General features: G+C 39.1%; 2 protein-coding genes and 1 non-coding gene across 5 annotated transcripts; 2 read left to right on the top strand and 1 right to left on the bottom strand.

Annotated features, from left to right (window-relative positions):
- Positions 1 to 372: 372 nt before the first annotated feature.
- On the bottom strand, positions 373 to 18050 carry LOC118906167 (tetratricopeptide repeat protein 39B-like). Its single transcript, XM_036873542.1, is given in 2 exon segments — positions 373 to 2306; positions 17740 to 18050. A coding segment is annotated over 1 exon segment (1761 nt). The 5' UTR covers positions 2134 to 2306; positions 17740 to 18050.
- On the top strand, positions 15752 to 15824 carry TRNAE-UUC. Its single transcript has one exon. It is a non-coding gene; the product is annotated as a tRNA-Glu (tRNA).
- A 104-nt stretch (positions 18051 to 18154) lies between the features above and the next one.
- On the top strand, positions 18155 to 26933 carry SRSF7 (serine and arginine rich splicing factor 7). Of its 3 annotated transcripts, XR_005022435.1 has the most exons (9): positions 18155 to 18322; positions 19355 to 19535; positions 19815 to 19991; positions 20867 to 20941; positions 21032 to 21142; positions 22339 to 22392; positions 22917 to 22952; positions 23329 to 25932; positions 26846 to 26933. XR_005022435.1 is itself a non-coding variant. In XM_036873545.1 (8 exons), the coding sequence occupies exons 1-8, from the start codon at positions 18295 to 18297 to the stop codon at positions 23381 to 23383; spliced, it is 708 nt and encodes a 235-aa protein (XP_036729440.1). In that variant the 5' UTR covers positions 18166 to 18294; the 3' UTR covers positions 23384 to 23631. The 3 variants fall into 3 exon arrangements, 2 of the variants coding, with proteins under 2 accessions (XP_036729440.1, XP_036729441.1); XM_036873545.1 differs by lacking the exon at positions 26846 to 26933 and having other exon boundaries at positions 18166 to 18322; positions 21032 to 21133; positions 23329 to 23631; XM_036873546.1 differs by lacking the exon at positions 26846 to 26933 and having other exon boundaries at positions 18166 to 18322; positions 21032 to 21109; positions 23329 to 23631.

The following is a 26933-nucleotide window of genomic DNA, read 5'->3' on the forward strand; positions in this document are numbered from 1 at the left end:
GTGAGCTGTATACATTACCTAGTGAGACGTTAAAAAATATTTTTTGTTTTTAAAAATGTTGCCTAACTTAATCGATAAATTCATAACATATAAGAGAGCAGTACATTTTATAATGTACATCATTTGCCTTCCCTTTTTAAAAAATGCGCATCACTCCATTTGCCAGTCTAAGACATTCCATTTTATAGGTATGCAGAAGGAAAGAGGGAAAAGTAATGGCCAATTCATTTCTTCCTGGTTACTGGTCAGATTCTTAGCAGCTGCCTCTTCTTGGATTTCTTCCACAAAGAAATTATTTTTCTACCTGTTAATTACCTTGCTGATTGTAGATACTTCACCCATTAAAAAACAAAACCACACTTTGTGTCTAAATCACTTTTCTTTAGCTATTTGTTCAAGGGCTATGTGAGCCCTAAACTGTAATCAGGCTTCCATGGAATAGTCTTTGTAGTTTTTTATGTTTTCTAGGTTTTTTATTGCACTGGCATAATCTCCTTTTAGATAGTATAGAATTCCCAGTTCATAGTATGAATACGGCACCAAATAGTGGTCATGTTTTAACAATTTCTCCTTTCGAATGACATGATTAAAGTAGTGCTTGGCCATCGAACATGTGCCTAAGTATTTCAGGCACAGACCTTTCAGTAAATTTAACGAACTTATGTCATCTGTGCCATGCTCTTTACTTGGATTTTCTCGTAAAAGTTCTCCTCCTTTGTCAATTATTGATAGCCAGGTTGAAATAAGCTCTAGCTTTTTGCTCATGACTCGGAAACCACTCCAGGCATACATGAGTTCCAAAATGGGCCGTGCTGTAAACCAGCCTGCGGTGGTCGCATAGCGCTGACCCTTCTCAGCAACAAACTTTTCTATTGGCACAGAAGTTCCTAAAATTCTGATTCTCAGGTTATCCACGTTTAAGAAGAGCGAGCTCATGTCCTCACTTACCGATTTCACAAAATCAGAAGGAAGCACGGCCAGTAGGGAAGCTTTAGCGAACGAATATATTGCCTTGGACCACCTGCTGTGTTGAAACAGTAGCTCGGCATAGTGGTAAGCCTGCTTCCAATCCAGCAGAAAAATGTGGCACCACATGAGTTCCCAGTAACAAAGGTGATGAACCTGCTTCCATTCGTTCTGAATAAAAATGCATTCCTGTAATGTTAATTGGGCATGTTTAAAATATCCTTTCAACATAGTAAAACGTGCATGAAAAAATTTAAGTATGACACAGTTTGGAAATTTCTGGAGGTAGATTAGGGAGAGATTCTCTACAGCAGAATTGTGGCTCTTTTCAACACCAAAAGCTACAGAGATATAATTGTAATAAAAGAATAGAGTCAAAACACTTAAGATATTATTTATATGGGATTCAGATGCACTCTCATGAAGCAAAGTCAAGCCTACCTCTCTATCGCCAGAATATCCAACAACATCGAGTAGTTTAAGTGTCTTTGGTGGCACAAGTGATAATATCAAATTGAATACTCCAAGTCCAAATTTTATGCCTCCAACCAGGTGTCTGTAAGTTTTACTTTGGTAATTAGGTATCTGTGTTAATACTCGCTGAGAGTCTTTGTATATTTGGTAACTTAACCCAACGTTGATCCCGCTTTTAAGAAAACGAAGCACACTGTCATCCTGTATAAACGTTACAGTGGATTTCAAGATCAAACACGCAGCATAGCAGACTTCTGCATGCAATTCCTCTTCTTTGATAGCATTTATTCCCTGCTTATTCACTAGACGAGAAAAACTCATCATCCTAGATTTTCTTCGGAAACTATTACAGGTTCTCAAAGCTTCCTTTGTGGCAGTCATCCCAATTTCTATCTCCTGTGTATCAAAAGTCAAGAAGGCCTTGACGACCATAAGGATACCATAAATTAGGGAATGGTACATGCTGTTTTTCGACCATGGATAAATGAGATGTATGGCATCTGAGAATCTGTTATTTAGAAATAAATACAATCCAGTTGTGCATTCCTCCAGGGAAGATATTAGATCCACTGTTGTTGCTGCGGGGATACTTTCATAGGCATCTTCGAACTTGTCCTCCTTATCATTTTCTCCCTTACTAAATGATGTAAGGCCATCCTCATTATTTTCTCTTTTATTCAGAGGAGGTGACATATTTGTTTCCACCCTTTAGAAATGAGAAATATCTGAAGTGGAGTGATGTGGCTGCAATGAGGGTATAGCTTCTGCTCTCCTGACTGGGGTCACTTCTTCCACAGCCTGAAGTGTTGCTGTTATAACAGAGGCAAACTAATAGTTGTGAGGTGCAGATTAGGATATTCTCATCTCTGTTGGACAAAGGGGGAAAAAAGATAATTTTATTTACCTAGAAGATGAATTTCTGAAAAGTTCAAATCATCTGGAATGTACTAAAGAAAACATGCTCTTTTAGAACACTGGGAAGCAAATCCTTTGTGAACCGAAGATCTCTTTTGTTAACCATCCCTCCAGACTATCATTTTCATAAGATCATTCTTTTGTGTATTTGTGTTGTAGAACTGTACTATGACAGCTGTACAAAGAAAGGGAATTCTCTACAGGAAGACCTTGGGGGCAAGAATCTGGCGGGAAAGAAGAATGTATTTGCATAGGTCTCTAGTTAAGACTGGAGGAAAGGGTAAGTTGTCCAGACCAAAGACTAAAGATGATGGGAATTAAAAATCCACCCCATGCTATTCTTAGTACCACTGCTGTGCTTGTATATATTTTCATAGAAAACTAGGTCTTGATAAAATATTACGGTTAGTTGTATAGGACTCTTGACATGGACAGTGCTGTGTAAACTAGAAAGATTTCCTCGCATTGCTGCAATTAGGAAAAGAAATCAAATGTAATAGTTTTGATCACAGCGTTACTATAGCATCTTGGTAGGAAGGTGGGGTGAGGGTGGGCACGATGGAAAACCAATTCCAACTAGCAAGCTACTTAATATATTCATAATAATACAATACGTTCAATTAATCTATTTGTAAAAATAGAAACTGCAAAAAAAAACAGAAACCACAGACAAAATACTTCAATAGTAAATTTCACAATGTTTAGCAATAATTACAAATACAGCTTAAAATGTACTTTAATTCTGTATTTTTATATGTTAAAAGACAGGAGGGGAAAGTAAAACAGAGGAGAACATTCAAAGGAAGAGAGAAAAGCAGAAGAGATGCAGGTTTTTACACAGAGGGAAGAGAGAAAACAGAGGGAAAATAAGTTATATATGAGAAAAAATTAATGGGGGAGGACAGCCTCGAAGATATTATTTTAATAAAATTGCTTGTTTTTACACCTTAAGGTTTAGTTATGTTTCAGTATTAGCAACTGTAATCACTATTCGTTGAAAAGCTAAGTTAATTACACATTTAACTAGAAGGCTCAGCTCTGAGTGGAAAAGCTCTGAAGCCCATTAAGAGGAAAATTATTCTTGGGACTGCAGTAGTGACTAGATTAAGGTTGGCTGGAGAAACCTAGATGAGGGCCATATTTAACTCAAGGACAAAGTTTCCTTTCCTCTGGCCTAATGGTTTCAAATTATATTCCCTAGAATCCCTATTCCCCAGCGAAGACAGCTCAAATTTTACTTTTTCTGAAACCTTACCTAAGTCTGTCAGCATAATCACCCTGATGGCATGCTGTATATATTTTTATTAGTATTTATCTCACTGTATTGTAATTACTTATACACCTGCTTTCACCACTGGCCTGGAGCTTCAAGGCATGATTTGTATTTTATTCAGCATTATATCCCAGTTCTAGTACAATCCCTTGAACAAAGTAGGCATTAATAAATGGTTGCTAAATGGATTCGGGTGCCCATACATCTTTCTAGGAATTTCTTGAAAGCAAGCTGTGAACTTATCTTTCTGCTACGTAATTGCTAGGTTTGCTACGCCCAGAGTCACCACGTTACGCATTAGAGCCTCGGACCTTATTCATCTTATAACTGAAAGTTTGTACTCTTTTACCAACCTCTCCCTATTTCCCTCACCCCCCCCCCCCCGCATTCCCTATTCTTAATGTTCCCATAAGGAGACTTTTCTGCTAGAGAAATACTCCTGGCTGGTGGGCCTACTTCTGGCTGGGAGTTGATAGAAGGAACTAGGGAAGTGTCCCTTTATGCCTTCTGAATTTCTTCTTTTGGAAACAGCCTGTGCAAAGTCTGAAACCAAAAAACAGGAAGAGTTTGTTTTCTGCTCTCCAGCTACATGTGGGACCAGGTGGGTAAATTTGTTTCATTAAGGGGTGGCCACATAAGTTAGCCCGCGTGGCAGCACATCTGAAGTCACAGTAACTATCAATTCAGTCAAAAAGGTCATGTTTTGATTTCCTTCTGCCTCACTCTTGCATCTATATCTCATTGGTTCTGAACTCAGGGAAGGAAAAGGGATGTTATTTGCTGACTCCCGAAACCATCTCCTCCTCCTCCTTCTCTTGTATTTCCTATCTAGAGGGTTGACACCATCATTCACCGTAGACTCTTTTTTTTCTCCTCCCATATCCATCAGTGACCAAACTCTGGCAATTTTACTTTGCTGAATGAGGTGCCTCTCTCTTGTCCTCCAAATCACCCTGGGCATACTTCTTTATTTTATTTATTTATTTATTTATTTTATAATTCCTTTTTTTAAGGAAATTTTATTTATTTATTTTTGGCTGTGTTGGGTCTTCGTTGCTGTACGCGGGCTTTCTCTAGTTGCGGCGAGCGGGGGCCACTATTCGTTGAGGTGCGCGGGCTTCTCATTGCAGTGGCTTCTCTCATTGTGGAGCATGGGCTCTAGGCGCACGGGCTTCAGTAGTTGTGGCACATGGGCTCCGTAGTTGTGGCTCACGGGCTCTAGCGCACAGGCTCAGTAGTTGCGGCACATGAGCTTAGTTGCTCCGCGGCATGTGGGATCTTCCCGGACCAGGGATCGAACCCGTGTCCCCTGCATTGGCAGGCGGATTCTCAACCACTGCGCCACTGGGGAAGCCCCAGCATACTTCTTTAACAAGGCTTATCCCTAAGGTTATAAGATGGTAAAATGCAAAGACTGTGAAGTTAGGCTGCTAAGGTGTGAATCCTGATTCTCCCACTTGCTTGGCCTCTGTTTTCTCATCTGCAAATAGGGAATAATAGTACTTCTACCAAAAAGTGGTTGGGAGAATTAGGTGAATTAATACTTGCAAAGCAGTCAGGATAATATCTGGCATATATAGTAAATACTCAATATATTATTCTATACCCATCCCCCCATAGCCTGGAATATAGTAGGTGCTTACTGAAATTTTTAAATGGGATTTATGGTGCAGACTGCTATGTTTGGGAGTCCCAAAGCTTTTGGTGATAGAGTCAGAGTCATACTCCTATCATTCTTTTGCTTAAAATGCTCTATCTGAAATGCCTTCTTTACTTCTATCTGCTTGTCTGTGTTTGGAAGGATTACTCTAGTGATTAGGAAAGGCTAATGCTGAGCCAAGAAGATCAGACAGTTAGGGAACTCGAGTAAGGTAGAGAAGGAAAGGCTGAAGATACAGAAAGGAACAATTCAATAAAAAGGAGGTAGTGGGGGATGCACAGAGCACAGGTGAAGGGAGGATAAGATAAGAAAAATCTCTTCCACTAACACAGAAGAGTCTTCCTTCCAGTCATTCATTCAGTACATACTTAACTGAGCTCTTTCCACATGATAAGCACTATTCTTGGTGCTGGGGGTACAGCAGTGGACAAAACAAAGACCCTGCTGTTGGGCTTCCCTGGTGGCGATGTGGTTAAGAATCCGCCTGCCAATGCAGGTTCAAGCCCTGGTTCAGGAAGATCCCACATGCTGCGGAGCAACTAAGCCTGTGCACCACAACTACGGAGCCTGCGCTCTAGAGCCCATGAGCCACAACTACTGAGCCCACGTGCCACACTTACTGAAGCCCACGCGCCTAGAGCCCGTGCTCCGCAACAAGAGCAATGAGAAGCCTGTGCACCGCAATGAAGAGTAGCCCCCGCTTGCACAACTAGAGAAAGCCCACGTGCAGCAATGAAGATGTGACGCAGCCAAAAATAAATAAAATAAATAAATTTATTTAAAAAAAAACAAACACCCTGCTGTCATGGACATAATTTTCTTAGGGAAGAGACATGAGGGAGGGACATCGTGATGGGGGAGAAAAGCAATAAATAAATGAATAAATAGCATGTCAGCTGTTGATATATGCCAGAAGAAGAATAAAACAGGTTAAGACAGAATAAAGAATTTAGAGACGGATGAGGTGTGAAGTACTTGCTAGTATATGGTGGGAAGCCAGGAAAGGCCTCCCTGATAAGGTGAAATTTGAGCAGAGATGTAGAAGATGTGAGGGTCTCTTGATTTCTTCTTTTGGTCTAAGATAACTGAACATCCTGTGTGCTCCTATGATGCCCTATGCTTATCTCTATCACAGCACTTGATATATATATTTTTTCAAGTGTCTGTCTTCTGACTGCATCTTTTATATTTGTCTTCATCACAGAGTACAATGACTGGCACTTAGTCATTAACCTAAATGAATATTTATCACATGGCTATAACAGTTTTCAATTCACATATACTAAGATAAATTCAGGATGAAGTAATCAATCAACTGTTAAAACTGTAAGAGTCTGCACAGACATAAACAGACTTGTGGATGCCAAGGGGGAGGTGGGGTGGGGGAGGAATGGATTGGGAGTTTGGGATTAGCAGATACAAACTACTACATACAGAATGGATAAACAACAAGGTCCTACTGTTTAGCACAGGGAACTATATTGAATATCCTGAGATAAACCATAATGGAAAATAATATAAAAAAGAATGTATATATTTATATATATGTATAACTGAATCACTCTGCTGTACAGCAGAAATTAACACAATATTGTAAATCAACTATACTTCAATTTAAAAAAATTTGAAAAAAAGAAAGAGAAAGCTAAACTTGTAGCAACAGAGGGTAGAATGGTGGTTACCAGAGGATGGGAGGTAGAGGAATTGGAGAAATGTTGTTTAAGAGTATAAACTTGCAACTGGTAGATAAATAAATCCTGGAGATCTAATGCACAGCATAATGATTAGAGTCAACAATATTGTATTATAAACTTCAAGGTGTCTGAGAGACTAGATCTTAATTGTTCTCACCACAAAATAGGAATAATTATGTGACATGATAGACATGTTAGCTAACACTACAGTGGTAATCACACTGCAATATGTAAATATATCTAATCAACTTATAAATCTTAAACTTATACAATGTTATATGTCAATTACATATCAATTAAAAATGTAAGCTTCTGAAAAAAACTATAAGAGTCTGGAAAATTTAACAGTGAACACAAATAACTGAAGTCCTTAGTATGGTAAGAGTGCCTATGAATCAGTAAGATAGAAGAAACACTACAACAGAAAAATCAGCAAGTGACATAAACAAAATGCCAGTGAGCATAATGTTCAATCTCACTGTAAATCAACAAAATACAAATGAAAAAAATATCCATTAAAAAATCAAACTTGGCAGATAAAAAATTTATAACATACAATATTAATGAAGGTGCAGAGAACCAAATATCCTTGTGTGTTACTTGGTGGGTGTATAAATGGCTATAATCCTTTTGGAGAGCTACTTGGCAACATGTTTTAAAGCTCTTATATTTTTTTATACTTTTTGATCCAGTAATTTCACTTATGGAATTATTCTAAAGAAATAATCAGGGATATGCATTTATACAAGTTGTATACACTTCAGCATTATTTATAGTATAAAAAAACGAAAACAATCTAAATTTCTTACAACAAAGGATACCCATACAATGGAATACTATGCAAATATTATAAGGTTGTAGAATATTTAATGACTTGGAAAATTGTTTATGGTATAATATACCGTATTAGTCAGGGTTCTCCAGAGAAACAAAACCAATACCAAATATCTGGCAGCATAGTAAGCATATAAAGGCCATATATGACAAACCCACAGCAAGCATCATACTCAATGGTGAAAAGCTGAAAGCATTTCCTCTAAGATCAGGAAGAAGACAAGGATGCCCACTCTTGCAACTTTTATTCAACATAGTTTTGGAAGTCCTAGCCACAGCAATCAGAGAAGAAAAAGAAATAAAAGGAAACCAAATTGGAAAGGAAGAAGTCAAACTGTCACTGTTTGCAGATGACATAATACTATACATAGACAATCCTAAAGATGCCACCAGAAAACTACCAAATCTCATCAATGAATTCAGAAAAGTTGCAGGATGCAAAATTAATATACAGAAATCTGCTGTATTTCTAAACAGTAACAATGAACTATCAGAAAGAGAAATTAAGAAAACAATCCCATTTACTATTGCATCAAGAAGAATAAAATATCTAGGAATAAACCTACCTAAGGAGGTAAAAGACCTGTACTCAGAAAACTAGAAGACACTGATGAAATAAATTGAAGACGACACAAACTGATGGTAAGATATACCATGTTCTTGGATTGGAAGAATTAATATTGTTAAAAATGACCATACTACCCAAGGCAATCTACAGATTCAATACTATCCTTATCAAAATACCAGTGGCATTTTTCACAGAACTGGAACAAATAATTTTAAAATTTGTATGGAAACATAAAAGACCCAAACAGCCAAAACAATCTTGAGAAAAAAGAACAGAGCTGGAAGAATCACACTCCCTGACTTCAGATTATACTACAAAGATACAGTCATCAAAACAGTATGGTACTGGGACTTCCCTGGTGGCGCAGTGGTTAAGAATCCACCTGCCAATGCAGGGGACACAGGTTCGAGCCCTGGTCTGGGAAGATTCCACATGCCGTGGAGCAACTAAGCCCGTGTGCCACAACTACTGAGCTCGCGCTCTGGAGCCCGTGAGCCACAACTACTGAAGTCCACGCACCTAGAGCCCATGCTCCGCAACAAGAGAAGCCACCAAAATGAGAAGCCCACGCACCACAACAAAGAGTAGCCCCTGCTCACCGCAACTAGAGAAAGCCCACATGCAGCAATGAAGACCCAACACAGCCAAATAACAAACTAACTTAATTAATTAATTAATTAATTAAAAAAAACCCCAGGGACGTCCCTGGTGGTGCAGTGGTTGAGAATCTGTCTGCCAATGCAGAGGACACGGGTTCAAGCCCTGGTCTGGGAAGATCCCACATGCCGCGGAGCAACTAAGCCCGTGTGCCACAACTACTGAGCCTGTGCTCTAGAGCCCAGGAGCCACGACTACTGAGCCCACGTGCCACAACTACTGAAGCCCACGCACCTAGAGCCCGTGTTCTGCAACAAGAGAAGCCACCACAATGAGAAGCCAATGCACCACAACGAAGAGTAGCCCCCGCTCGCTGCAACTAGAGAAAGCCCGCATGCAGCAACAAAGACACAATGCAGCCAAAAATAAATAAACAAACAAAAAAAACCCTAAAAAAACCCAGTATGGTACTGGCACAAAAACAAACATACAGATCAGTGGAACAGAATAGAGAACCCAGAAATAATCCCATGCATTTATTGTCAATTAATCCATGACAAAGGAGGAAGACTATACAATGGAGAAAAAGCAGTCTCTTCAATAAGTGGTGCTGGGAAAACAGGACAGCTACATGTAAAAGTATGAAATTAGAACATTCTCTAACATCATATACAAAAAATAAACTCAAAATGGATTAAAGACCTAAATGTAAGACCAGATACCATAAAACTGCTAGAGGAAAACATAGGCAAATCTAGAAAAATGGTACAGATGAACCTGTTTGCAAGGCAGAAATAGAGACACAGACATAGAGAACAAACGTATGGATACCAAGGGGAGGAAGGGGGCTGGGATGAACTGGGAGACTGGGATTGACATATATACACTAATATGTATAAAATAGATAACTAATGAGAACCTGCTGTATAGCACAGGGAACGCTACTTAGTGCTCTGTGGTGACCTAAATGGGAAGGAAATCCAAAAAAGAGGGGATATATGTATACATATGGCTGATTCACTTCACTGTACAGTAGAAACTAACACAATATTGTAAAACAACTATACTCAAGTTAAAAAAAAAAGAAAAAAGAAGTGATGACACACACACACACACCAAAAAAAGAAAAAAATAGGCAGAACACTCTTTGACATAAATCGCAGCAGTATTTTTTTGGAGCCACCTCCTGGAGTAAAGGAAATAAAAGCAAAAATAAACAAATGGGACCTAATTAAACTTAAAAGCTTTTGCACAGCAAAGGAAACCACTGATAAAACTAAAAGACAACCTACTGAATGGGAGAAAATATCTGCAAGTGATATGACTGATAAGGGGTTAATATCCAACATATATTAACAGCTCATACAACTCAACATCAAAAAAACCAAACAACCCAATTTAAAAAATGGGCAGAAGACCTGAATAGACATTTTTCCAAAGAGGAAATGCAGATGGCCAACAGTCACATGAAAAGATGCTCAACATTGCTAGTCATTGGGGAAATGCAAATCAAAGTCACAATGAGATATCACCTCATATCTGTCAGAATGGCCATCATCAAAAAGAACACAAATAAGAAATGTTGGCAAGGATGAGGAGAAAAGGGAACCCTGGTACATCATTGGTGCGAATGTAAATTGGTGCAGCCACTATGGAAAACAGTATGGCGGTTTCTCAAAAAACTAAAAACAGAACTACCATATGACCCAGCAATTCCACTCCTGGCTATATATTTGAAAAAAACAAAAACACTAATTCAAAAGATACATGCACCCCAATATTCATAGCAGCAGGATTTACAATTGCCAAGATATGGAAGCAACCTAAGTGTCCATCAACAAATGAATGGATAAAGAAGATGTGATGTGATACACACACACACACACACACATGCACACACAATGGAATACTACTCAGCCAAAAAAGAATGAAATTTTGCCATTTGCAGCAACATGGATGGAGTTGGAGGGCATTATGCTAAGTGAAATAAGTCAGACAGAGAAAGACAAATACTGTATGCTATCACTTTTATGTGGAATCTAAAAAATAACAACAAACTAGTGAATATAACAAAAAAGAGGCAGATTCACAGACACAGAGAACAAACTAGTGGTTACCAGTGGGGAGAGAAAAGGGGGGAGGTATACAATAAACTACAAGGATATACTGTACAACATGGGGAATATACAATACAGTTTTACATTAACTATAAGTGAAGTTTAACCTTTAAAAATTGTGAATCACTATATTGTACATCTGTATCTTATATAATATTGTACATCAACTATACTTCAATTAAAAAATAATTTTAAAAATTCTAGGATAAAGTAGAGTTTTTGTTGTTGTTGCTTTAAATACCAACGGTGTCCTACAGAAAAATGGTAGTACATCTGTAGGTTTCACAGGCACATTTTTATAACATAAAACAAATGTTTCACTGCAACTCTCAGAGTTGATAAAAAGCCAAAACAAGTTACTTTCAGGGAGGCAGTGTGGCTCAAAAGAAAGCTCTATGGACTGAGAGAATCAGAGGTTCAGATTTGGACCTAAATAGCTGTATAACCTTGGGAAAATCATTTGTAAATATTAATTGATCACCAACCATGTGAAATAGTTTCTTAGTAGAATTCATTAATGCTACAAATATTACTGAGAAACTAGTACTCTATAGGCCACGCACAGTGCCAGACAGTAGGAATGTATCAGTGAGTAAAACAAAGTCCCTGCCCTTGTGGATCTCACACTGTGAGAGACTCTCACAGAATAAATGAAGAGGTCAGAGGTGAGAAGAGCTATGAAGGAAAATAAAGGTGAGTAAACAGTATAGAGAGTGTGGGAGAAGGGCATATTATAATGTTGAAGCACTATTACAAAAGTACTATATTTGCTTAAAAAAACACAAAATCTTCAAACAATACAGAAGACTACACTGTACAGTTAAACGATGAAGGCTCCTTTCTGTCTTCAACCAAATTCCACTTCCCAGAGGCAACCACAGTTAACAGTTTGGGAGTATACATATTAATGCTAGATTCTTCCCATATTAACTATCCTGTTTAATTTCCCCGTTACTACTTCCACTTAAGATATTTATATTTAAGATTACATTTAATTTTTTATTATAAGCAATACAGGTCATAACAGAAAAAAATTAAAAAATAACCAAAACTCATGTAAACTACATTCATAATACCACCCACCCACAGATAGCATCATTAAAACCTCCATTTTCTTCTGTGAAATCTTGAGCCTAGAATGACAAGTATAGTCACATGTTCCAATTAACACTACTAAAGAGTGATTCTCAGTTGAAACTTGGAATTCTGTCTCCAAGCCTCTCACTTTAAAAAGAAAAATTATAGAAAACTGTAAAATACAGAAAAATAAAACAAGAAAACTTAAATTACTTTTATTAATGATTTATTTTTACAAAACCAGAATTATTTTGTGCATGCACATTGTTTTGAAATCTGCTTTCCTACTTAACTATATACCATTAACATTTTTCTGACATTAAAGTCTTATACAATGTGGTTTTTAATGGCCATAATATATGTAACCAATTTATGTGCCATAACATTTAACCAATCCCTTTATGTTTGATTTTCAAACTATTTCCAATTTTTGACATTATAAATAAGATCCTACCAACATTTTTGCATATAAATCTTTATGCAGGGACTTCCCCGGTGGCGCAGTGGTTAAGAATCCGCCTGCCAATGCAGGGGACACGGGTTCAATCCCTGGTCGGGGAAGATCCCACATGCCACGGAGCAACTAAGCCCGTGCGCCACAACTACTGAGCCCACGTGCCGCAACTACTGAAGCCTGCGCGCCTAGAGCCCGTGCTCTGCAAAAAGAGAAGCCATTGCAATGACAAGCCCGAGCAACGCAATGAAGAGTAGTCCCCGCTCGCCGTGGCTAGAGAAAGCCCACACGCAGCAACGAAGACCCAAGGCAACCAAGAATAAATAAATAAATAAAATTGATTCTAAAAAAAAGAAAAAAAAATCTTTATGTATATCTATGATTAATTCTAGAATGAATTCTAGGAAATAAGATTGCTGGGCCAAAATATACGTACAATTTAATAATTTTAAAACATTGCCAAATTGACCCCCTCAAATGTATTATTTCACATTCCCATCAGTGTAAGTGCCAATTTCACTGCACTCCTGACAAAAATAGCATGTTGTGTTAATTTGCATTTTTGGTAAGGTTAGACATTTTTTCTTTTTAAAATTTTCTTACTGTCTGATTTTTTGGGGGGTAAAGTCATGCTTTGTTCTTTACTAGAGATTCTAGATTCTTGAATTTGGGGAACTAGATAGATCTGAAAAAATTGGGGGGATGGAGGGGACAAACTTTTTCTATCAAGAAAACACATGAGGACTTCCCTGGTGGCGCAGTGGTTAGGAGTCTGCCTGCCAGTGCAGGGGACGCGGGTTCGAGCCCTGGTCCGGGAGGATCCCACATGCCACAGATCAACTGAGCCCGCGCGCCACAACTACTGAGCCCGCGTGCCTAGCTCGTGCTCTGCAGCAAGAGAAGCCGCCGCAATGAGAGGCCCGCGCACCGCAACGGGGAGTGGCCCCCACTCACAGCAGCTAGAGAGAGCCCGCGCGCAGCAACGAAGACCCAACGCCGCCAAAAATAAATAAATAAATAAATAAAATTAAAAAACAAAAACAAAAACACATGAGATTAAAAAAAAATTATCCTCAGCATCCTTTCATTTAAAAAAAATTGGGGGGAGGAGCATTTTACCAGAAAAAAAAAAAAAAAGAAAGACATAGTCACAGAATAAAGGATGGTTTTTCCCAAGAAAGAGTGGTTACCAATAGTTTATATTTTTCTGAGATGGGAGAAATTTTCATCGAAGTTCGGACAGACTGACAGTCTTTGTAGCAGGATTTGGGAACATTGCACTCATCATGCTGCAATTCTAGGTCTTAGTCTCATTTGAAAAATGAGGTGGTTAGACTAGTGATCTAACAAAAGTCCTCCTATCTCTGAATTTCAAGCCATTTCTTTCATATGCAGTTTTAACTTAATTATCTATTTGAGAGTTACAGTGTATGTATCCATTTGTCATAAGGTTTGAAGTAGATTTTATTTGCTTAAAAATTTTTTTTTAAATTTGTTTTATTTTTTTGGGCACGCTGCTTTCGGGATCTTAGCTCCCCGACCAGGGATCGAACCCAGGCCCCCAGCAATGGAAGGACTGAGTCCTAACCACTGGACCGCCAGAGAATTCCCTATTTGTTTTTTTGGGTTTTTTTAAGTATACCTAATCTCATAGATATTAGCTTCCAAGACTAAATTTTGTAATAAAAGTGACAATTTCCACATTGCTCCTGAACACATATCTCCCTATTCCACAGGAAAATACCGTTGCACAGAACCCTGAAGAACGTTTCAGCATGTGATTTTGGGATTCCTGGGGATTTACTTTTCATGAAGAAACTTTCTTTTTCTGAGTTTTTGCGTTATATGTGTCAGATTATTTTTCTCTATGTGGACTGGGTCAAAGAAGAAAAGTGACAATTTCCCTTACTGAAGTCATTGAGTGAACAGACAAAGACATCTTAGGAGTGGCCACTTAAGGCTGGTCACCACCACGTTCCAGAGTTTCTTCCCCAGCTTTGATGAAACTTCTATTTCGTCCATGCGCTGGATCCTATCAAATTTTTAGCAACTGACAAAGATTAGTCAAACTACTGCTACTCCTCCTCCTCCTCCTCCTAACATTTATTGAACACTCAGTGTGTGCTAGACACCGTGCAATGTTATATACTTGGTTTACCTCATCCTATCCTAACAACGACTCTCTGAAATAGGTACTATTATTAAACCCCATTTTGCAGATGAGGAAGCTGAAGTATCAGGAGATAAAAAACTTGGTCAAGGGTAGGCAGCTATTTAACCGTCCAACCCAACTCTGCCACACTCCATAAGCGTATGCTCTTCATCATTACACTATACCATTTCTCCTAAGAGAAGGATTTATGAACTAAAATTATTTTTATTGATTTACAATAGAAGATATTCATTTCCAGGGATTAGTAGCTCACTATCAAAACATCAAACAAAGTCAAGTCAATGGTCTTGCACGGTATTTCTCTAAGTACAGCTGAGAGGTGGTCAATAACAGAGGTTCGCTCCTTCCAAGATAGTGCTAAGTGCTAAACTCAAAGTCTAAGCTAGTCTAGCTCTCTCTAATTAAGACACCAAGCTGACCAAGTCCCTTTCATTAATACTCTTCCTTTAGAGAAGGAACAACACAAGTGATTGTTTTAGGGCTTGATAATGTTACAGTTTCTCACTTTTTAATACAATCAGGCATTCCTCTGAAAGCCTCCCTCTTCCTGGATTGCTTTACATGCCTAAACCATCCATTTAGGTAATATTTGTATCAGTGGGTCACTCTTGCATCACAATTTTCCCTAGTTTACTCCTTGCAGTTGGTCAAAGCACTGGTGCTCTGTAACTGTTGCTCCCCTCTTCCTCCCATATACTTCAGTACTGATTGCAGTCCAGTACTTGGCTAATGAGAAGTTAATTTCTTTATACAATATGAAAGACTTATAAACATGCCTCTAATAATTTTTCCTTCCCAGAATTTAAAAGTATTCTAGAGGGAATAGAAGAGTATGAAATGTTGAAACAAGAAAAGAAAGTTGTGGTTGAACAGTTGTTTGGATGACCTACAGTACAAACATACACAGAACATACATAAATACATATTAAAAGACTAGTGTTGGGGGAATTCCCGGGTAGTCCAGTGGTTAGGACGCCGCACTTTCACTGCTGAGGGCCCAGGTTCAATCCCTGGTTGGGGAACTAAGATCCCCGAAGGCCTGAGGCAAAAAAACAAAACAAAAAAAAACTACTGTTGGTAATACTATTCTAATATAAAGACTATTTTTTATACTAAAAAGTAATACATGTGCAAAAGGTCTAAACTTGTTTTTCTTGTTTTAAAGTTTTCACATCCAAGCTAAAATGGAGACAATGACTTAAAAGTGAAACTAAAAATAAAGTAAGATAAAATGTGAATATTTCTTTAATGCTTCTCTGGAAATAGTGAATCTAGGAAATGCAGATAAAATTTGAAAGCTGCAGCTTTCAAAAGAATTACCCCTCCCTTCATAAACTAATAATATTATCAATATTTAACAACAGAAACTTAAGAATTATTCAATGGATATTAGGAAATATTAGGATATTTGTTGAATTGAATTAAGTAACTTTCACATTCAAACTGAATCTGGAAATGTGACAATAATTTAACCCAGAATTCTAGAGGCAGAAATTTATGTATGTGAAACTGATTTCAAAAGAATCAGCAGGAATACAGGAACTCTGTACAAAAAAATCTCCCTGATTGGATTGACATTTAGTGAAAAGAACTGGTTACATGTTCTTAGAGAAAGGGTTTTCAGTGTTAACAGTGTACGAAAGTAGTATACAGTACTATTATTTTTTCATGGCAACAAGGTTAGTAAAGCCCAGCCTAGAACTGGCCCTCCTTTAATGAGAGAGAAATAATACTTAGGTACAGAGACAGGCAAACCAGTCGAGGTTTACCCTTTTCCCCTTAATGTGATGAAATCAGTTTGTAGTAAGTTGGACAATTGCTTTTCTTATTGTTTACACTATTATTTGCTTAAAAATTCTCTTTTGTACAATAGACTTTGTATTCAGAGCCAAAAAATATTTATTGAGGTCTATGAGGAGGTATGTGGTATAATAAGCACTACCTTTTAATAAGTTACCTACACTTTGTACCTATGCTCTTTCTATATAAAGAATATATAAAGGAGTATATAAAAGATCTTTATTCTTTAATCCTTTTAAGAAAAACCCTGTTAAGCAGATAACAACAAAAAATAAATAAGGGAGAACAAATATAACAGACTATAAACTTCTATTTTCTTACTAGAGGTCTTCTTGAAATAGACCAATTTCTTCCATAATTTGAAAAATTATGGAAAAAAAAATAAATTCGCAGCATTACTCTGAGAGAATTCATACTTTACCTGAATACATGCTTATTTAACTAAGCCCCCTTTCTCCTATACTCTGTATCCCACACCTATACATACCAAGTGAAGTTACAGCAGATGAAAAAAATAAAAATACAAATACCTAAGAATTTCCTCTTGTTTTGTGGAATATTTCCAACTCGTGTATTCCAAGTATTTATAGTGTAATGTCTTTTTTTTTTAATGGATGGTAAAAAAAGAAGTTAAATCTGTATTTATAGAGTTGGTACCTGGCAAATACATTGTATAAAGTTGAAACTGGATTTTTAAGCGATTCTAACAAAGAAAAGATTTTCATTTATTGAATATATACAGTGGCTGAGCAGCAAGGCTGCTACTCAGAGACGACTTAAGAAAGTCCTCGTCCGCAGGATCTGAGTATTAGTGGACGAGATGTGGTACTACAATACAAAGCAGAAAGCACTAGAAAGGAACCACAAATACTCTGCTTCAAATGCAAATAATTTCAGAATTGCTACTACCAAAATGATTTAAGGATTTAGGGCAATATAACAGGGGGAAAAAACACCCTCTATTCCTTTGTCCTCCTGACTCCAAGAACTCGGACCGTGTTGCTGAACACTTATGGCTGGTTCTGAAGTGGCTGGATGGTCGATGCAGGGCGGGCGGTCCCTTGAGGGCGTCACCCCTTTTGAGGCCTGTGGTGCAGAGACCACTACTCACAACGGCGGGGTTCATGGAGTTCTCACCCTGGCCAAACTCCCGATTACCTCTGACGAGCCCCGAAGATCAATGAGTAGCAGTCTAGGCCAGGTCCCCCAGCAGAAAGGCGGCGACGGCTGCAACATCAGCGGTTAAATTTTACAGCCTTTCATAAGCCCGGTCTCGTGCACCTGTAGTAAGAATACCAGGGCTGAGGGTTCCTAGATTGGTGAAAACGAAAGCGTGGACGGAGAAGGGAGGAAAATAAGGAGGGCACAGGGAAAGGGAAGGGGGCGGGTTTACAGGCGAGCCCTTGGCGTTGCCATGGGAACGTATCCCTCCGCCAGTGATTCGCATCTTAGCCTTTTCAGTTCCCTCCGCGCCGCTTCTAGGCTGTTTCCGCCCAGCTCCTTTGTGCCGCGCAGAACGTCGAGACGACGCATGCGCAAAGAAACCCAGCCGCCGCATATATAAACGCGAACCCAGGCTTTTCCTCGTAGTGCTGCCGGGACCGTTGGCGAGTGTGGCTGCGGAGTAGGCTTTGTAGTAATCGATCTCTGGGCGCTGCGAGCTGAAAGAGCCGAGCTCGCAGGCCAGTCATCATGTCGCGTTACGGGCGGTACGGAGGAGGTAAGAGGGTAGGGGCCAGTGAGGGACGTTGCTGTGGGTGTAGTGAGTCTTTAGAGCCGTGAGGTTGGCGCGCCGGCTGGGAGACGGTTATTCCGCGTGCGTAATGGCGGCTTCGGCGTACACCATACGAAGCCAGAGACGGCAGGGGCGGGGTATCGAAGGAGGACAGGAGGTGGCTGGGGTAGGTCTGTGCCGGGGTTGATATCAATTCTTGGGCATTTTCGTCTCCCGCCCAGCCCTCGGTCCCTGTTTCGTTGTTGCCCTTCTTCGAGCCGCCCGCCCGTTCCCCACGCCCCCCCGCCCTCGGCTGCCATTTTGCGCACATTGACGACCATGGTGGCGCATTTCCTTGGCGCTTTCCCGCCACTTTGGCGGACAGATGTGGTCGCAGCCGTAAAAGGAGTGAATTTAAGACTGAACAAAACTGTGGCAGTTTCGTGCTGCGCGGTCTCGTCGGTCAGTCGGACTCCTGAGTGGGAGTGGAGACATAACAGGATCTTTAGGTCTGGCGGCTGGTGTCTTTTTCTCTTGTAGCTCTTTCGAGCGCGATTTATGCTCTGGGGCGGGGGACCTGGAGTCGTGGGCGAGCCTGCGCCTGGGGCGGTTGCCGCGAGAGCCGGCGCAGACCCGCTTTCCCGGTCCGGCTTCCGCCGGGGCAGCTCGCCGCCGACGCCGCTGCCGCTGCCGCTGCCGACCCGCGCGCGCTCCTAGCGCGCCTGGGCCTGCCGGGCCTCGGGGGCGGGGCCGGGGCGGATCCCGCCCCACGCCTCGGACTGTCCTACCACGCGGCTGTGCTTGTGTTTTGGAGGTTCCCCTCCACCACCCCCCCCCCCTTTTTAACGTTAAGAACTTTGTCGTACGCTTAGCTTTTCAGAAATGTAAGGACTTTGTTGGTTTTAAGGCTAAAGTCAATCCTTGAGAGAGCGTTAAACATGCTTTGCAGTCTTAAGGATGGACTCTTTTAAGGCGAAGAATTCAAACTTAAGCCAGTTTTTTCATAACATGCATTCTTCTATTTGCGTTTTTAAACAGAAACCAAGGTGTATGTTGGTAACCTGGGAACTGGTGCTGGCAAAGGAGAGTTAGAAAGGGCTTTCAGTTATTATGGTCCCTTAAGAACTGTGTGGATTGCCAGAAATCCTCCGGGATTTGCCTTTGTGGAATTTGAAGACCCTAGAGATGCAGAAGATGCAGTGCGAGGCCTGGATGGGAAGTAAGTAACATGTCGGTTATGAAAGTTAAGTGTTCGTGAGAATATTCCTGTGCGAAGCTTGGATTCTGTTGTCTGGAGGAGATTTTAAATAAATAGGTAGTCAGTTTATGAAGACAGGAGCTGGGGAACAAAGGTGGAGTTTGAAAGGCTTCTAAAGGTATAGCTGAAGCTTGTGAGGGCAAAGAAAGAGTGCTTGGAAAGTTCTAAATATAGGAGTCACGTGTTTGTTTGTTTGTTTGTTTTTTAAAGCATTAGAATTTCATTGTTTTTCTTTTATAGAGTGATTTGTGGTTCCCGAGTGAGAGTTGAACTATCAACAGGCATGCCTCGGAGATCTCGTTTTGATAGACCACCTGCCCGACGTCCCTTTGATCCCAATGATAGATGCTATGAGTGTGGCGAAAAGGGACATTATGCTTATGATTGTCATCGCTATAGCCGCCGAAGAAGAAGCAGGTATTTATTTTAATAAAGGAGTGGTTGGTGTACTGGTTAATCAAGTTAATTTTCTTATTAGCAAGGCAGAAAAACTAGTATTTTTCTATAAACTTGAATGTTAATTGTACAGGTGTATTTTACAGTTTTTGTTTAATTAAATGTTAATGTATTAATAATCAACCTGGTCAAAACCTTTCAGGTTTCTTCGTTTGAGTCAGTCGCCTTGATTCAGAATGTCACGAGCCTTATGATATCATGCTGAGGCGCCTTGCAAATCCGACAATTAAGATCCTCCTAGACCTTGAGGTGATCAGCATAAGAGGCCAGATCCCCTCGAGTCATCTACACCTAGCTTCACCTTATTCTTTAAAGGGCAGAAAATTTGAGACGGTGATCGCCGTAACAGTAAATTTGGCTTACAATTGGGGCCCCCTCCGGTTTAGAAAGAGGAACACCAGATTGACCACATTCCCAACTAGAAAAATCTTCTTGCGTCAATCAAGCCTCACCTGGCTCATTTGGCTGTCAGTTTGATCGTCGTTAGATTGAAGAAAACATCTAGATGCAGCGATCGGCTATAGATACTTCTAGATCGTCTAGATCTACTAGACCATGGGCCAAAGAGGGTCGACCTGCAAACTTGCAAGGTTTATTTTAAATACACCTTACAGTGTTTTATATTATGTAATTCTAAGATGTAATTGAGCTTTTAACAAATCTTTTTTTAGGTAGTTTAAAAAAAAAAAAAAAAAAGACAACTAATAGGCCCAGAGTTTATTTCCAAATGAGACACTAAGTTTAAATAGTCTTGAGATTTGATTTCAGCAGAGACACACGAACTCTAAAAAGGAGTTGCCATCTAACATTTTGCTTTTTTCTGACTTGAAAAATAGGTCACGGTCTAGATCACATTCAAGATCCAGAGGTAGGCGATACTCTCGCTCTCGCAGCAGGAGCAGGGGAAGGAGGTGAGAGATGTTGCTTAATTCAAGTTTTAACAAGAAATAAAAAAAACTTTAATTGGAAGTGGACTTAAACAACTTTGATTTAATTTTTAGGTCAAGATCAGCATCTCCTCGGCGATCAAGATCTGTGTCTCTTCGTAGGTCAAGATCAGCTTCACTCAGACGATCTAGGTCTGGTTCTATAAAAGGATCGAGGTATTTCCAGTATGTAGCACCTTTTTTTCCCCTTATTTGTATTTGGATTGTCACGTCTTAATGACAGCAGTGGAGTATCTTAAGGACCTAATTGACACGGAATGCTTCAGGAAAACGTTGAATGTGTACACGTCAAGATGAAGAAAAGCCCAACTAAAGATTTTAAGGGCTGTTACAGAGGTGATAGAGGAGGGTCCAAAGCACAAATCCTCAAATCATTCCAGTGAACACTCTGGGTAAACATGTTGGAAACTTCTGGAGTCAGCTTATATCTGTTGTATAGGTAAATGATAATAGCACTAAAAGATGATAGTTGCCTGATCCCTGGTAAGAAACCCATTAGAACCAGGAGGAGATTTATTTAGAGTTAGAAGCAAGTTAAAACAAGTTTCTCTTTGGAATGATGGTGGTGAGTTTGAGACCATGGAAAGTTTGTTTAGGGTAACATACACATGGATGAGCATGGCCTGTTTAACCAGATACTTGGGTTAGACACTGAAATTTAAAAAGTTAAAAATCAAATTAGGCACCTCCGCATTTTTTACTTCCTTTGTAGAAGACCTTAAAAGGTGATGGAAATGGATAAAATTCTAGATAATGAGTTGATAGTGCTACTCATGTGTCAGTGGTAGGGAATGCTACTGGGAATTACTACTGTTCAGTAATAGCACAGTCTTTATAAACGCAGGGATTCAAAAACCTGTGGTCCAATTGAAAAATATCTGGACTCTATAGATAAATGCATTTAGCTTGGTTGCAGGACCTCAAATGGATGGTCCCTGAACCATGACAGTTTGTTGATGATCCAAGAACAAAACGTTACCAGTCATGGCTTTTCACTGAGCTTACCACCTGAAGAAATGGTTTCAGTTCAGGGGGTTGCTTTGATTCTTCTAAGATAAAATACCAGTTTTCTCAAACGAACACCATATATTTCTTTTGGATACTGTACACTGTTTAAGAATATACCTCTGTACAGGAACTGTGACAACCCAACTCATGATAGATAATTGAAAAGGTGGTTCTTTATTTGATAACAGAACTTATCGAAAGCAATTACTTGTCCAGTCTTGGACTGATACATGGCATCTTGCTCTGTTTTAGCCACTTTATTCCTAGCCTACCTAATAAGGTACTCAGTAGGTGTTGAAGGAAATCACTCCTATGGACTAATTGGTATAATTGTATTTCTGTTTTTTGTTAAGATCCCGGTCCAGGTCGAGATCAAGATCCAGGTCTCTTTCACGACCAAGAAGCAGGTAGGGTAAAAATCTCATTGATGCTCTTCTAGTTACATGGCACCAATATCCAAAGTGTTTTTGAATTGCTGAAATTTCAAGTGTTAGCTGTAAGCTTAGGTATTGAGTAGGAACACAATACCTTATTAATAAACCAAACTTTAGAATTTCATTTATACATGGCCTGTTCTGGCTGACTTCCTGGACAAGGGTGTGTCAAGCTACAGTGAAAAAGAAGTTGGTGAATTTGGGGTTATAGTAAGACCTGTGTTAGAATTGATAGATGCATGGAGAAGCATTCTGAGTTCATTGTGCTTAAAGTAGAGTGTAAAAGGTTATTTGTGATAAAATAAAGCAGTTCACTTATTTTATGAAGAACAGGTGTTATAAGATTAGCTTTTGTTAGTGAAAAATTGGTAGGTTCGTTTTCAGTTTAAATGCAGGACAGTTCAAGGTCAAGACAGTTTGGGGGTTCATTTCATGGTATTGTGACTTAAGGGGTTGGATAGTACGTTTTTTTAATAGAATTTCTCATGTTTTGACAGCCGATCGAAGTCCAGATCTCCATCTCCAAAAAGAAGGTAAGCTAAATAATTTGTTGCCAGATCTTAACTGTCAGGTGTGGCCTCTGCAGAATTTGTTTGCTTACTGCCTACTTTCCGGGCTTTGAGCTCTTTGGAGAATTGGTGCTATATATTAGAATACTAGATGCAGAGTTTATTAGGTGATCCAAAAAAAAAAAAAAAAATCCCCAAAATTCAAGCAGTTCTCTTTAAATTTTGTAATATTAGTGAAGAGGCTATTAAGCCTTACATAATTTTTTAGACTTCTGCTGTAGGAATTTACTACCTTTGGCCACCTTTGAATTTATTGAAACTTGAGTTTTGCCCTGACATATATGCAAGAAGAGTTTCAGTAGACACTAATTGGTTCCAAACCTAATGTTTTTCTTTTTAGTCGTTCCCCATCAGGAAGTCCGCGAAGAAGTGCAAGTCCTGAAAGAGTGGACTGAAGTTCTCAAGTTCACCTTTTAGGGAAAAGTTATTTTGTTTACATTATTATAAGGGATTTGTGATGTCTGTAAAGTGTAACTTAGGGAAGGGTAATTCAACCATCTAATCAAAATGGATCTGGACTATTACTCTGTAAATTCACAGCAGTAAGGTAATATAAATTTTTGTTGAATGTATTAACATCCTATGGTCTGAAAATGTGGGTTTTTATTTGGCACATTTAAAATAAAAAATGTTTCTAATTAGATTTTTGATTTGTGTTCAGTATTAATGCTCCTCAGTTTGGTAGGCTTCAGGAGTCAACCTTGATATTAACCATATTCATACAGACCTGCATTCAAAGTTTAATGGTGTTATTTAAGTCTTGAACATCATTGAATAGTATATATACACTTGGAAGATTCCTTTCTACACTTAGAGTTTTGGGTAAGGTGGTAAGAACTCGAGTGAGTCCCCCTTAGTAGCATGAATGCATCATGACAAGTCCCTAAATTAATCTATTGGAGTTGGTGTTATTAGATGTTATCAGGCTAATGATCTCTTCTGTCAGGCTGTAGGGACCACTGACTTGCTATAAAGTGAGCGCAACAGGAACTGAGCAAGAGTAGCTGGACTTAATGCTGGAGAAACTGAATTTTCTGAAGCCTATTTAAGTATAATAACTAATTGAGGTTTTCAGCCTATTAGATAGGATGGTGTCAAATTAAAGTTCTCCATTCTAGGAAGTTATACTCAATGTTCTTTTGTTTCTTTGTTTTCAAACATTAACCAATTTTATGCCAAAATTTTTGCATGTTTGAAGAATTGTCTGAATTTGGGACAAAACATCTTCATGTAAACCAGCTTTGCAAAATTTTCCAGCCCAGATATTCTCCTCTGTCTCTTCAAATGGATTGCCTTATTCTGAGCAGAGATCTGTTAATTCCCAAGTTAGGTTTTTCAGTTCCCGAACACCAACATACTTTATCTTATTTTGCCAGGCTGGTGCAAAGTAATTAAAGATGTCAATCAGAAATGTTAAAAAGACTAAAGTAGTTTTGTAAATCCAACCTATATTTAGCAACACCTCATGTAGTTATTTTTTGGTAGCATCTGGTAAACTTTAGAATGTTAGAGCCAGTAGATTCTTTATTTGGACTTCAAATATCTTAAGTATCGTAGGGCAGTAACAATTTTGAGTTTTCTGGTCAAGCTTTTGGTGCAAAAAAATTTAGTGCTGGTGGCACAGCTGTCTGCCCTTGTTTCTTATGCTTTTAAACAAAGTTATTGGATAACTTTACAATTTGGGAACACTGATCTGCCTCAAATTTATTTACTGGTCTGAATGATCATTAGTATGTTGGAAGTTTGGATGTTCTGTTTTTGGAATTTTGACAACTGGCTGCGTTTTATGGTTGGTATAAAGCTATGTGTGTAATCAGCAGGCTTATTTGTTGCACTTGGTCAGCTTTAATTGTTCTGTATTATATAAAGATAAGATTACTCAACAATAAATCTGCAGAGAATAAACAGTCCTGATATTCAATTTTTGGAAGTGGGAGTTCTGAGCCAAGTGTAGGAAACATCCTGTAGCTTTGGGATGGATTACTAGCAGCATCCTAGAGATTAGTGTGAAAGGGTAAAAATGATATGGAGGAGGGGTTAGGGGCAAAGATGATTTTAAGAAACAAGCACAGAAAATTCTATTTACCCTTATGGGAAAGGAAATACTGGGTGTATAGACCAACACCTTTTGTACCCTTGACTGCAACTCTGTAGCCCTGTGTTTAGTATACATCTTAAAATGATACATTGGTGTAGTGCACCTTTTTTTTGTTTAGAGGTTGGGACTGCTAAATTGATTGTGATTGACTTGAAAAGTGCTGGTCTAAACTCATTGCTTCTAAATTATTTACCTGGCATTGATCGGTAGCTAATTGAACACATCAGACATTGAGTGCTTTGGGCAATGAACCTTACCTTGGTTCTCTCTCCTAGGTATAGAGGTAGGTAAAGCATAACTCATGACTTCACTTTGGTAGTTCTCCTTTGGGCTTTGAACTAAGTATCAAGTTAAAGTGTGGTCCTACCATTTTACCATGTCCCCTCTCCTGAGGACAAAGAATAAAATTTGAGGAGGTCTTGAAATACCATCAATTTGTGACTTTGGGTTAAATGAATGGTAGTGTGGGACTGTGGTTTTTGTCTTTGTGTAGCCTATCTCAAAGTCTAAAGGAACGCAGTGATTTCCAGGATATATTAAGCTTAAGTAGGAATTGAAAGCTCTGAAACTGACATGTTGGCAATGAGTTATCAGTGAAGGACAGGAGCAAAGAATTCATTAGATCTGGCTCTGAGTGAGCAACAATTGCTTGGAGACTTTTGCAGGGGAGGGCTGTATAGTATAGCCTAAAAGATGTATGCATAATTTTTTAGCTGGAAAGACATGAAGGCAAAGAAGGTCAAAGTAGCAAGAAATACTCGGGGCCTGGCTGGTGTTGGAGTGTTCGGAGGGTGGTGAGAACTGGTGACAAGCCGAAGAAATGAGACAAAGATGCCTAGGTTTAAGGTATGGTAGTATTAAAGCTGTTATATCCAGATCTAAAAGGTGGGGAAGAAAAGCACCTTTAGGATACCATTCTAGTAAAAAATGTCAAAGGACATTGTCACTTAATCCTCACAACAAATTAATACTGTTAAAAACCCCATCTCATACAAGAGGAAATGGGCTTAGGGAGATTGGTAACAATATCGTACTATTAACCAGCTAAAAGGTAGGGAAAGTTTGATTCCTACTTAATGGTTTCAAAGCCCTAACTTTTTTAATCAATAAAGCACCTTTCTGCTCCCTTAAAACAAGACCACATTATGGAAGAGTCAGGAAGTAAAAGAACAAAATAACCCTTGGTCCTAGTTAATAAGCTATTTTCTTTCCAGACTTAATGGGGAAAAGATGCTAGATAGAAGGGTAGTTCTAGAGCACAGCCCTCAAGGCCACTTCTCAAACCTAATGCTTTTTACTTTTCCCACAGGCTGCTGGCCCAACCTATTTTCCATTTTTTGATTTGGTAATACACTCGATGTGTATACAGTGAGAGGACTCCCTACCCCTGACTCTCAGCTGCCCAGTTACCTCCCCAAAGGCAACTATTGTTGTCAGTTACATAGCCGGAGTACACATATTTTTTTTTTTTTTTTTTAGCCACACCGTGTGGTTTGTGGGATATTAGTTCCCTGACCAGGGATTGAACCTGGACCCCAGCAGTGAAAGCTCCGAGTCCTAACCACTGGACCGCCAGGGAGTTCCCACTTTCCTTTTTTCTTTTAACACAAAATACATACACCTTGTTTTTCTCATTTAATATCTTGGAGATCTTTCGTATAAGTAAAAATGGCACTTTTTTTTTAAGTTGCATACTATTTAGTTGCTTGGATGGTGCATAATTTATGCATTAAACTTTTGTGCCCCTTCAATGTGCCAGGTACTACTAGCTTTGGAATATAGAAGTGAACAAAGTCTTTATCTTCATGGAGCTGGAGTTCTGGAGAGACAAAATGAACAAATATCAG

Source organism: Balaenoptera musculus, chromosome 13, assembly GCF_009873245.2.
Source record: "Balaenoptera musculus isolate JJ_BM4_2016_0621 chromosome 13, mBalMus1.pri.v3, whole genome shotgun sequence".
NCBI classification, from domain to species: domain Eukaryota; kingdom Metazoa; phylum Chordata; class Mammalia; order Artiodactyla; family Balaenopteridae; genus Balaenoptera; species Balaenoptera musculus.

What these genes read in the sequence shown, in the direction of transcription:
- SRSF7 (XM_036873545.1), top strand. Translation starts at nt 18,295, where the DNA reads ATGTCGCGTTACGGGCGGTACGGAGGAG. An exon ending in AGCCGCCGAAGAAGAAGCAG is followed by an intron (nt 19,992 to 20,866) that starts GTATTTATTTTA and finishes CTTGAAAAATAG; the next exon opens with GTCACGGTCTAGATCACATT. An exon ending in CTTTCACGACCAAGAAGCAG is followed by an intron (nt 22,393 to 22,916) that starts GTAGGGTAAAAA and finishes ATGTTTTGACAG; the next exon opens with CCGATCGAAGTCCAGATCTC.